This window comes from Lucilia cuprina, chromosome 6 (genome assembly GCF_022045245.1).
Source record: "Lucilia cuprina isolate Lc7/37 chromosome 6, ASM2204524v1, whole genome shotgun sequence".
Lineage (NCBI taxonomy): Eukaryota > Metazoa > Arthropoda > Insecta > Diptera > Calliphoridae > Lucilia > Lucilia cuprina.
Window position 1 is genome coordinate 7,115,051 of NC_060954.1, and position 12,094 is coordinate 7,127,144.

Consider the following 12,094-nt stretch of genomic DNA (forward strand, 5'->3'; position numbering starts at 1 on the left):
AGTCTAGTCTATAGTCTAGTCTATAGTCTAGTCTATAGTCTAGTCTATAGTCTAGTCTATAGTCTAGTCTATAGTCTAGTCTATAGTCTAGTCTATAGTCTAGCCTTTTGCGTGGTTGCTTTTAAATGTTTTTTTTTTTTTAATTATGCGTTCACAATCCCTTTTAAAACAAAGCACTTAAATATACTCTCAGCACTTAAAATAACTCCTTCAATACATCAAAAGTCAACAACTTCTTGTGTCACAATGACAGACTTTTTGTTATTATTATATCCCGCTGGGACAGCCAAAATATTCTCCTAATGATATTGAAATTATTTCTCATTTTCCTAAAATGCTTCTACTTTTCAAATGCTCTCACACATTTTAATTACACGAAAATAAAAATGAAAACAAAATCATAATTTTGGTTCGTTTCGTTTTTTTCACATTTTAATCATTTCAACTTGAACAAATATTTAAGAAGTTTTGAGTTAAAATATTCCACATACGTGTAGGGGAATACATTTAAGCAGAGATTTGAAATAAAGGGTGTGACTGGATATTGGTGTTAGTTAAATGGAAGGTTTCTGTTAACTTCTTTCAAGATTAAGTCACGAGGAGTAATTTTTAAACTTGAACAAGGGTTTTTTCGGAATTCTCTTAAAATTTAGTTTCGCCTAAATTTAAGGAGTCCTTTTTTAAATAACCCTGTAAATATGCCACATATATTCACAAGCCTTCACATTAAAGTCTAAATTTATATGTGTTTAAGGATATTGCTTACTGTTTGTGTGTAAGTATGTATGTACGTATGCGGACGTGCAATATGTGTCTCATTGAAGTGCATCATTATGATAATAAAGTCCGCATAACAACTCCAAACATTTTTACTCCACTCACACAGAAAATATAAACACTTCATATTTTTTTTTTTTTGCATAAATCTGGCTGTAGTAGACGTGTGTATCTTTGTATGACTATATATGTATGAATGTGTTTAATATGTAAGTGTAAATATGTGTATATGTGTTAGTATTTGCAATTTTTTTTTAAATTTTTTGTTTAATGTTTCATATAGATATAGACCTTTTGCGCTATATTGAAAATGTCTGGGTATGGTTGGGATGCAACGTTTAAAAATTCATTTGTATTCATTTAACAAGAGAAGAGTTCATAACGTTTCATTTTTTGTATTCACTCCTCTCGCCTGTCCTCTGCCACAAACTCTAGCTGTTGGAGGGTATTCACACATACATACATATGTGTGGCAATATAAGCAAAACCAACAGCAGGCATGCATCAGCAAAACATACATTTCATATATGAAAGTGCCAAAGGATTCATAAAGGTTACAAAACATTCAAACTCGTACACACAAATGCATACATCTATACTAACGTTTTTATTATGTTTCTATATGTGTGTGTGTGCTTGCCATAAAATCTTTTTTAAGTAGTGGGTAGCTGCTGTAGGCATCTCAAATATAATTGTATGTGCGTGTGTGTGAGAATTATCTTTGTTTATAGACATGTTGCAGGCATCCTTTAAGGTTACAAGTTTCGAGGGTCTATTCTTTAAAAATGTTTTCTTTTTTTTCTCAAATCTTATTGTGTGATTTTTTCCTGCAGCTTGTTGCAACTGTTGGATGATGAAGAAGATGTTGCATACTGCAGTTTGTTGTTGTTTTCGTTTAAAATTTGTTTTTATTTTAAATTTTAGCAGTAATTTATATGAAAGCTGCTGGAGAGCTTAACAAGTATTTTGAAGAGTTCACAAAATTTTAGTTAAAAACACGTGTCTAGAAAATAATAAAGTGGTTGAAAATAGAAATGCAATTAAATTCAAGTCTGAATATTAGATAAAAAACCGCGGGCAAGACCATTTAAGCAAATTGGATTAAATTGATGCTTAATTTTTCAAAGTCATAAAGGCTAGACTAAAACCTAGACTATAGACTAGACTATAGACTAGACTATAGACTAGACTATAGACTAGACTATAGACTAGACTATAGACTAGACTATAGACTAGACTATAGACTAGACTATAGACTAGACTATAGACTAGACTATAGACTAGACTATAGACTAGACTATAGACTAGACTATAGACTAGACTATAGACTAGACTATAGACTAGACTATAGACTAGACTATAGACTAGACTATAGACTAGACTATAGACTAGACTATAGACTAGACTATAGACTAGACTATAGACTAGACTATATACTAGACTATAGACTAGACTATAGACTAGACTATAGACTAGACTATAGACTAGACTATAGACTAGACTATAGACTAGACTATAGACTAGACTATAGACTAGACTATAGACTAGACTATAGACTAGACTATAGACTAGACTATAGACTAGACTATAGACTAGACTATAGACTAGACTATAGACTAGACTATAGACTAGACTATAGACTAGACTATAGACTAGACTATAGACTAGACTATAGACTATAGTATTTGAAGTATTAACCGAATATTGGATATCGTAGCCACCTTCCAATACATACTCCCTACTGCTTTAAGAGACACTTCTTTTTTAAACGAAAAAAACCCTAAACAAATATTTACAATTACGTACTTTTCAGCAAAACATCAATTTTATTAGTAGTTTTTTTACAAACCAAACAAAACGCGCTATTTTGGCGACCAATTGTCTTTTTCCCAACAAATTGTTACAGCATGTGTATGAAGCGCTCTTTTTTGCTTATGTGTCCAAAATTTATTATTTTCTCGTGTTTTTTTTTTTATTTTGCCATTTTATTAAATTAATCAAGTGAATTACTGCTGCCAATGCGTCAGCTACAAAACTCCAATGTTTATTTGTGCGGAAACATGTGAGAGCGTAAGTGTGTGTTTGTACAGTGTCAGCGTTTTTTGTTTTTCTTTAGTAGCCTGATTATTGAATATAGTTTTCATTACATTTGGAGGGATGCGAAAATAAACAAAAGATTGAAAATGGAATTGTAAATAAAATAGTTATTTATGATCAATACAAATCTAGTTAAATGAAATAACAAAAAAAAACTAAAACATTTTAACCTAAATAAACATAGAAACAATAAAATAGACAAAAGGGAGCCTCGATTGTTTATAGTTATTAAGATTTACATAAACAGAAATATGTAAAACACGAAAATGAAAATACATAACTGTTTTGGTTGTTTAAATTGCAGAGAGGTGAGTAATATCACGAATAAAAAAGGTTAACTTTATTTTGTGGTGAATTAGATTTACAGTGTTGTATTTATACTGATATACTACACTGAGAGAAGAGAACATGATAAAATTGCTTTAATTGTTATTAAATATTTAAATTTGCGGAAAAAATAGAGAACAATCATATTTTAAGTGAAAAAAATAGAATTTTTAATGAAAAAAATGATTTTTAGTGGAAATTTGTATGTTCAGTGAAAAATCGTATTTTTAAATGAAAATCGTATATAAAGTGGAAAATAGAATTTTTAGTGAAAATTGTATTTTTAATGAAAAATGGCATTTTTAATAAGAAAATGTATTTTATATGAGAAATATTATTTTTAATGAAAAATCGTATTTTTAGTGAAAATCGCATTTTTTATGAAAAACGTTTTTAATGTAAAATAGTATTTTTAATGAAAAATCGTATTTTTAATGAAAAAAGTTTGACTTTTATAAAAAAAAAAATTATAACAACTTTTGATACATAATAAAGTTTTGTATAACAGTTTTTTCAAAAGAAATTTTATGTAAAAAAGTTTTTCTAAAGCAATATTATAAAATTGGGCCTATAACAGTTTTTGATTAATAGAAATATTATAAAAATGCGTGTATAACAGTATATAGTTTTTCTACAAAAAACAAATCTGTATAACAGTTTATTTATTTAGAAAACAATATTTTTGTTTGTGTATAACAGTATTTTCTATATAAACCTTCGTACACAACAATGTTTTTTAAATAGTACAATGTTTTTATAAGAGAGTTTTTTTCAAACAAAATTGTGTATAACAGTTGTTTCTATACAAACAATTTTTGTATTGGAGTTTTTTCTGTAGAGTTATTTGTGTATAACAGTTTTGTCTAACTGTTGCTTTAATAGAAAAATTTCTCTATAACAAGTTTTCGATAAAAAAAAAATGTGTATAATAGATTGCTCTAGAAAAATTTTTGTATAAAGGTTTATTCTTGGTAAATGTTTTTATAACAGTTTTCTCTAGAAAAATAATTGTATAACGGTTTCCTTTAGGAAAATTTTTGTACAACAGTTTTCTCTAGAAAATTGTTTGTGTCACAGTTTTCTCTAAAAAAATTTTTGTATAACAGTTTTCTCTAGAAAGAGTTTTGTATAACAGTTTTCTCTAGAAAAATATTTGTATAATAGTTTTCTGTAGAAAAATGTTTTTATAACAGTTTTTTCTAGAAAAATGTTTTTTTAACAGTTTTCTCTAGAAAAATGTTTTTATAAAAGTTTTCTTTAGAAAAATCTTTGCATATTTGTAAAACAGTTTTCTCTAGAAAAATGTATACTAGTTTTTTTCTAGAAAAATGTTTTTATAACAGTTTTTTTTTAGAAAAATGTTTGTATATTTTCTTTAGAAAGCCTTTTCTGTTAGAACTCTTTTCTATTTCATCAAACATGTTTGACAAACAAACAAAAATGTAATATTCCTATTAACTTAACTAAATAACATATATTTTTGTTCATTGCTCTAAAAACTCTGGGTATTCCACCACATTCTAATAAGAGTTTTGTCTTTGCTATGTTTTATTTATTTTTGTTATAAACACAAGCTCAGCGCAATATAAACTCTTATTGTCTTTTGTGGTGAATATACACGTCAACATTTGTTTTTATGTTTATTTTTATTGTTGTATTCCACACTTGTTCTCTTCTTCTTCATCTCTTTCACATTTTACTGCTCTTCTTGTAATTTGCACTAAACGCGAATTTGCTCGGTGTTTTTTTATAGTTTTAATTAAGTGAAAATAAAGTTATTTATATTTAGAAAAATCAAATAAATATATAATAATAATGTGGCAAACAGTTAACTATAAATAAAAAGAAAACAAATGTTTAGAAAAAGGAAAAAATATAAAACTTCTTGAAAAGAAAAAAACACATCAAATACACACACCCAACAGCAGCGCAACAACAAAACCAACGCGACAATTAATTTATAGTGTGTTTTTTGTTATTGTAATTGATAAATTGTTTTTGTTTTTCAATAATTGCTTAATTTTTAATTGTAAAAAAGAAAAAAAAATAAACAAGAAAAAAGTAAAAGTTAAGAAAAAAACCTGAAAAACTTTTAACTTTTGGTGAATAATTAATTTTTTTCGTAAGAGAAAAAAGGAAGAAAATAGAAAAACATACAACAAAAGTAAAAAAAGAAAAAAGTGTAAGCAAAAACATGAATTTAAAAGGGAGTACCCAGTTAAGGTTACTCCTACATCTTATAACCTTCCTGGTTTGCTGTCAACAGTACAGGGTCGCTGCCACTCATCTCAAGGGTTCTTTTGATACTCAAGATTTTTTTAAATTTATTGTTAAATTCGGTTTTCAAAAGGCTGAACTGCATCGACCACAAGATTCGTTTGGTTACATTTATGGCAATGTCACTTCTCAGCAGGAGTTTCATCAGCCGGTTACATTGGTGGTCTTGGATAAATCAACATTTGTGGATTTCTACAACAATCGTAGTTTGAGTATATATGCCCGTGAATTGGCCTGCCAGCATATGTTTCAACGTGTCCAACTTTTGGCCTATGATGTAGACTGCAATCCTCATGGCAAGCGCGACTTCCTAAGGCGCATTCCCTGTCCGCAGGGTAAATTGTGTGTGGATGAGGATGCTCCCAACAATGTTATAGCTGGCAATCAATTTACCTACGTTATTAGTGAGGTATCCCAGCCAAGGTGAGTGCTCAATGTTTAAAAGTAGAACAAACCAAATGGTTGCTTTGGCCTGAACACATTATTACAAGTGCCATCTGCTGCTTTAGTGCCAATTGGCAAACTACACATTTAAGGTTCAAACATTCAGGGTCATTAGTCTTTTTTCTCTACTGTTTTTCTACTCTCGTTTATACCCATTCGTTTTGCAAGCAAACAAGTTTCCATACACGTGTCCATCTCTGCCAGCGTTAAACAATAACAATTTAACAAAAATCACTGAAAATCTTAAAAGAACCGTCCCTCAATGATAAGATAATGTTGTAGTAGGTTTATTCTGGCAGCAGTTGGTACTAAACATTTTACGTTTTTTTTTCTGCATTTTGAATAGATATTTGTTTGCTTAGTTGTTTTAGATAAAAATAAGAAATATATTTTCCTTTCTTTTAAATAAATTAGTTTAATAAATTAGTCTATTGGTATCTTGTATTGATAAGGGACAACATTTTAAGTAAACAAACTTGACAGATTACTAGATGTTTTTAAATTAGCTTTTTTTATATTTCAGTTGTAGATCACTTTTAGTAAAGTTCAAGATCATTTCTTGTTTCGTTTTTCTTTAATTTTAATTTAGTTCCAGTTTAGTTATCCATCTGCTCTAGTTCAATTCTAGTAATTTTTAGATCAGTTCTAAATCAGTTCCACTTTAGTTTTGTTTTGGTTCAAGTTTATTTCTAGTTCAGTTCGAATTCAGTTCTAGTACAGCTCTAGTTTAGTTCTAGTTAAGTTCTCGTTTAGTTTTAGTCTAGTTCTAGTTTATTTATAATTCAGTTCAGTTTTAGTTAAGTACTAGTTCAGTTCTAGTTCAGTTCTAGTTCAGTTCTAATTCAGTTCTTGTTCAGTTCTAGTTCTAGTTCAGTTCTAGTTCAGTTGTAGTTCAGTTCTAGTTCAGTTCTAGTTCAGTTCTAGTTCAGTTCTAGTTCAGTTCTAGTTCAGTTCTAGTTCAGTTCTAGTTCAGTTCTAGTTCAGTTCTAGTTCAGTTCTAGTTCAGTTCTAGTTCAGTTCTAGTTCAGTTCTAGTTCAGTTCTAGTTCAGTTCTAGTTCAGTTCTAGTTCAGTTCTAGTTCAGTTCTAGTTCAATCCTAGTTTAGTTCTAGTTCAATTCTAGTTCAGTTTAGTTCAGTTCTATTTCAGTTCTATTTCTAGTTCATAAAGATGACTTTAAATAATACAGTATAGAATTTTGTCTAACAAGGGGAAATGACCTCTGTAATTAAATTTTTAAAATATGCAATTTAAACAGCTGAATAAACAATGATTCAGTTATAGATATTTCCTGAATTTAACAACTTATATATTTAACGCTAATAATAATACTGCCGGCAAAATAAAATATTACTGAATTAACTTTGGTAAAGAGTCAGAAACAAAATAACATAAATTTTTATAAATTCGCATTATTCATTCATTAACTTAATGAAAAAGTAAACTGCGCGAAATTTAATTTATTTTCTATCATTGATCAATTTCTTTAGATTCTGGTACGTTGCCATGGTGGCTTGTTATCGCAATCGCACCACATGTAAATGGCATGCTTATGATACACTAACAGCGCCTGCCTCATTTCTTAATAACAGCATTTCCGAAGTACACTACGATATACACGTAGTCAATGGACATCCAAATAATTCAGCTGCTCATCCGTTAACCTATGAATTCTCATTTGATCGTCAAAATCTTTTAGAAATGTATTTAATATTTTTCTTAGTCTATATGATACTCCTGCCAATGCAAATCTATGCGGTACGTTTACAAAAACATCCTGTTACCAAACTATTTACGCTGAGTCTGTTAAGTGAGTTCGTTAGCTTAGCATTGATATCAGCACATTTGATAAAGTTTGCCATGAATGGTAAAGGTTTGCCAAATGTACAAACATCGGGTGACATATTAGATATATTTAGTAGGGTAAGTTGTGGAGCAAGCTTTTGGGTAATGAAATTGATTTTAATGTTAGTTGGTTTCTGTTTATTGCGTCTAGACCACTTTTATGTTAATTTTACTCTTATTGGCCAAAGGTTGGGCTGTGACTCGTCAACAAATAAGCCGCACCGGCTGGATTATCTTAATGAGTATCTGGGTACCCTATTGTGCGTTTCATGTGTTCCTTTACTATTGGAATAGAGTAAGTTTTGTTTGAAGTTTCTATGTTTGAAAATAATTTTGGTGTTTTTTCATATTTTCTAAAGACCGAAGTGGATATAATATCCGATGTTGATGAATATCAAACCTGGCCGGGATGGATTGTTTTAATTTTGCGGTAAGTTGGGTTTTATTATAAATTTTCTTAAGATTCTTTTAAATAAATTGTTTTGTAATTATTTCCAGCACCACATTTATGTTGTGGTTTTTGTATGAACTGCGCAACACTATGAAATATGAACATTCAACTAAGAAATTAGATTTTCTTTTACATTTAGGCGCTTCAAGTCTTGTTTGGTTTATTTATTTGCCTATTGTGGCTATAGTCGCTTTACAGGTTAGTCCTATGTGGCGTTATAAACTATTGCTGGGCATTACAAATTCAGCTGATTGTTTGGCGTATTGTGTTATGACCGGTTTATTGTGGCCAAATCGTTCTGGACAATATTTACTTTTAACTGGTACAAAATATGCAGGTGAGTGAAAGAGAAGGAAAAAACCATTTATGGAGACAGAAAGGAGATCATTTTTGGAGGCAGAAATGAAACAGTTTCTAGAAGATACTTTTCTTATGAAAAGTTTATGAAACTGAGACCGTTTTAAAGGAATTTATTACCAAATGTCAATTACCTAAGCAAAAAGATGTCTGGAAGAAATTTTTCTAAGAAAAAAGTCTACAAAATGTTTCTTTAGTAAGGTGTAAGGAAAACAAACTTTAAAGAATTTTTTTTAAAGAATAATGTCTTTAGAAAAATGTTTTCTAAAGAAAACTGCATCTGGAAAACGGTTTTCTAAGGAATACTGCCTTTAGAAGTATTTTTTCTAAAGAAAACTGCATCTCGGGGAATATTTTCTAAGGAAAACTTTGCAAAGATGAATGTTTTCTAAGGAAACTGCTTCAAAAATAATGTTTCTCAAAGAAAACTTGCGTTAGAAGACTCTTTTCAAAAGCCAACTGCCTCTTGACTAAAATGGTCTTTCGAAGAAACTTTTCTAGAGAAAACTGTTATAAAAAGAAATCTTTCTAGAGAAAACTGAAGAGAAAAACTCTTGTCCCAAAAGAAACTGAATTTGGAAGGCACTTTGATAAGGAAAACTAGGTTAGGTTAGCTAAGAAGGGCAGCCACTCAATCTAGGATGAGTGGCTCACATGAGTCCACCTAGTTGAAGTTTCGTAGTGTTACCCTAGTGGTCGTAGGAGTACATTTTATTGTTACTTTCTACTTTCGGATTTAAACCAACCAGTTTGATTCACAAAGTTTTGTATATTCTCCAGGCATATCCCAGATAGCTTATCGAGACAATATAGAGTACCAAGGCCGAAACATTATTCTCTGTGAGGTAAGGTATTGTTTCCTCTTCTTCTTTATTATTACAACTTCTACGGTAGTCTTTATATTCGAAACCCATTCTTCTGGCATGATTGCCAATAAGGAAAACTAAGTTAAGAAGAAACTTTTCTAGAGAAACTCTTTTTTGAGAAAAATGATTCTGGAAGAGACTTGTCTAAAAAATTGGCTTTTGAAGAGACTTTGATAAGGATAACTAACTTGAGAAGAAGCTTTTCTAACGGCTACTGACATTTGTATAAAGAAAACTGTTTTGGGAAGACACTTGTCTAAAAAAACTATCTCTGGAAAGCACTTGTCTAAAGAAAACTGTCTCTGGATGATACTTTTCTTAGGAAAACTATATCTAAAAGAAGATTTTAAAAAGGAAAGTGTCTCTAGTAGACACTTTGCCAAAGAAAATAAATTTTTCTAAAGAAACCCTCTCTCGATGAAACATTTCTAGAGAAAACTGTCTCTAAAAGTCTCTTCTCGAAAAAACTGATAGTTTTAAAAGGAAAACTAACTTGAGAATAAATTTTTGTAAATAAAACTAGCTCGGGAAGACACTTGTCTAAAGAAAACTGTCTCTTGAAGACATTGTTCTAAAGAACACTGTCTCTGGAAGATATTTGTCTTCAGAAAACTATCTCTAGAAGACACTGCTAAAGAAAACTAACTTGAGAAGAAACTTTTCTAAAGATACCAGTCTCTAGATGAAACTTTTCTTAAGAAAACTGTCTTTGAAAGACAATTTGCTAAAGAAAACTTACCCGAAAAGATATTTTTCTAAAGAAACACGTCGCTAGGTAAACTTTTCCAGAGAAAAGTGTCTTTAAAAGATACTTGTTTAAAGAAAACTCTTTCTAGAAGACACTTTGCTAAAGAAAACTAATTGGAGAAGAAACTTTTCTAAAAAAGAACATCTGGAGAAGAAAATTTAAAGAAACCCGTCTCTAAATGAAACTTTTCTAAAGAAACACATCTCTAGGTGAAACTGTTCTAGTGATTCTAAAAGACACTTGTTTAAATAAAACTGTTTTTAGAAGATACTTTGCTAAAGAAAACTAATTTAAGAATAAACTTTTCTAAAAAAGTGTCTCTAGAAAACATTTATCTAAGAAAAACTCTTTCTAGAAGACCCTTTGCTAAACAAAACTAATTTCAGAGGAAACTTTTCTAAAGAAGACCGTGTTCTAGGTGAATTTTTTTTTTTTTTTTTTTTTTGAGAAAAGTTTCTCTAAAAGACACTTGTTTAAAGAAAACTGTTTTTAGAAGATTCTTTGCTAAAGAAAATTAATTTAAGAATAAACTTTTCTAAAAAAGTGTCTCTAGAAAACATTTATCTAAGGAAAACTCTTTCTAGAAGACTCAAATTAGTTTTGTTTAGTAAAACAAAACTAATTTGAGAAGAAACTTTTCTAAGGAAGACCTTCTCAAGAAGAAAATTTAAAAGTTTCTAGATGAAACTTTTCTAAAGAAACACATCTCTAAGTGAAACTTTTCTAGAGAAGTGTCTCTAAAAGACACTTGTTTAAAGAAAACTCTTTTTAGAAGATACTTTGCTTAAGAAAACTAACTTGAGAATAAACTTTTCTAAAGAAAGGCGTCTCTAGAAAATATGTAACTAAAGAAAACACTTTTTATAAGACACTTTGATAAAGAAAACAAATTTGAAACAAATTTAAAGAAACTCGTCTCTAGATGAAACTTTTCTAAAGAAACATGTTTTTAGAATAAAGTTTTTATATAAAAACTGTCTCTACAAGACACTTTGCTTAAGAAAACTAACAGGAGAAAATCTTTTGCAAAAAAACTGGTCTCTCGATAAAACTTTGTTAATGAAAATTGTTTTTGAAAGACATTTGAAAACAGTGACTAGAACAAACTTGTCTAAAGAAGTGTATCTCTAAAAGAAAATTCTTTCAAAAACTATTAACGAAAAACACATGGCTTGTTTTTCGCTTGTTAATCATTTAATAATTTATCAATTTCTATTTAAATTACATTCTTTTCCTTTAGGCATGGATGAATTAGATGAATTCAATGAAGCACCACACATAGTACGAGAACGTGAACGACGACAAAATTCTATAGACAACAATATTATTGTTGTAACAAATTCTACAAATACTACAAACAGACCTATTATACCTAATGGTGATGCCTGTACTGATTTACTAGAAGCTGAAGATTTAGATGCAGAACTTTTAACAGATCTAAATAAAAATAGTCATATTGTGGCATAAAAAAAATTGAAATTGGAATTTGAAAAAAAAAAGGAAATGAATCCTATAGTCACAATACAAACCAACAAAAAAAGTTATATTTATAAATGTGCGCAATTACTATATATATAGTGCTTATGATTACAGACAAAAAAAAAGGTTTTTTATTTTTTATTTAAAAAAAAAATAAAATTATGTAATACTACAATCAACCTACAACAAAAACAAGGAAAAACAAACAAACAAAATAACAAAAAATTAATAATAGTTTTAAAAAAATATTTGTTTGTAATTTTTGTATAAATGAAATAAGCATTTGCCAAATGCAAAACAAAACAACGTGATAATCTTAAAAGAAATTTTCTTTATTTCTACTATAAACTTAAAACAAATCATTTATCACTCAATAACAACAACTACATAAAACAAAATAATTAAGCAACGAAATAATTATGTTACA

At 29.2% G+C, this 12,094-nt stretch overlaps 1 protein-coding gene across 1 annotated transcript; it reads left to right on the top strand.

Annotated features, from left to right (window-relative positions):
* The first annotated feature begins 4,895 nt into the window (after positions 1–4,895).
* On the top strand, positions 4,896–11,834 carry LOC111680023 (integral membrane protein GPR180). Its single transcript, XM_023441630.2, has 6 exons — positions 4,896–5,901; positions 7,412–7,844; positions 7,918–8,061; positions 8,126–8,196; positions 8,265–8,554; positions 11,429–11,834. The coding sequence occupies exons 1-6, from the start codon at positions 5,396–5,398 to the stop codon at positions 11,653–11,655; spliced, it is 1,671 nt and encodes a 556-aa protein (XP_023297398.2). The 5' UTR covers positions 4,896–5,395; the 3' UTR covers positions 11,656–11,834.
* Positions 11,835–12,094: the final 260 nt, after the last annotated feature.

What these genes read in the sequence shown, in the direction of transcription:
- LOC111680023 (XM_023441630.2), top strand. Translation starts at nt 5,396, where the DNA reads ATGAATTTAAAAGGGAGTACCCAGTTAAGGTTACTCCTACATCTTATA. An exon ending in TATTAGATATATTTAGTAGG is followed by an intron (nt 7,845 to 7,917) that starts GTAAGTTGTGGA and finishes TATTGCGTCTAG; the next exon opens with ACCACTTTTATGTTAATTTT. An exon ending in TCCTTTACTATTGGAATAGA is followed by an intron (nt 8,062 to 8,125) that starts GTAAGTTTTGTT and finishes TATTTTCTAAAG; the next exon opens with ACCGAAGTGGATATAATATC.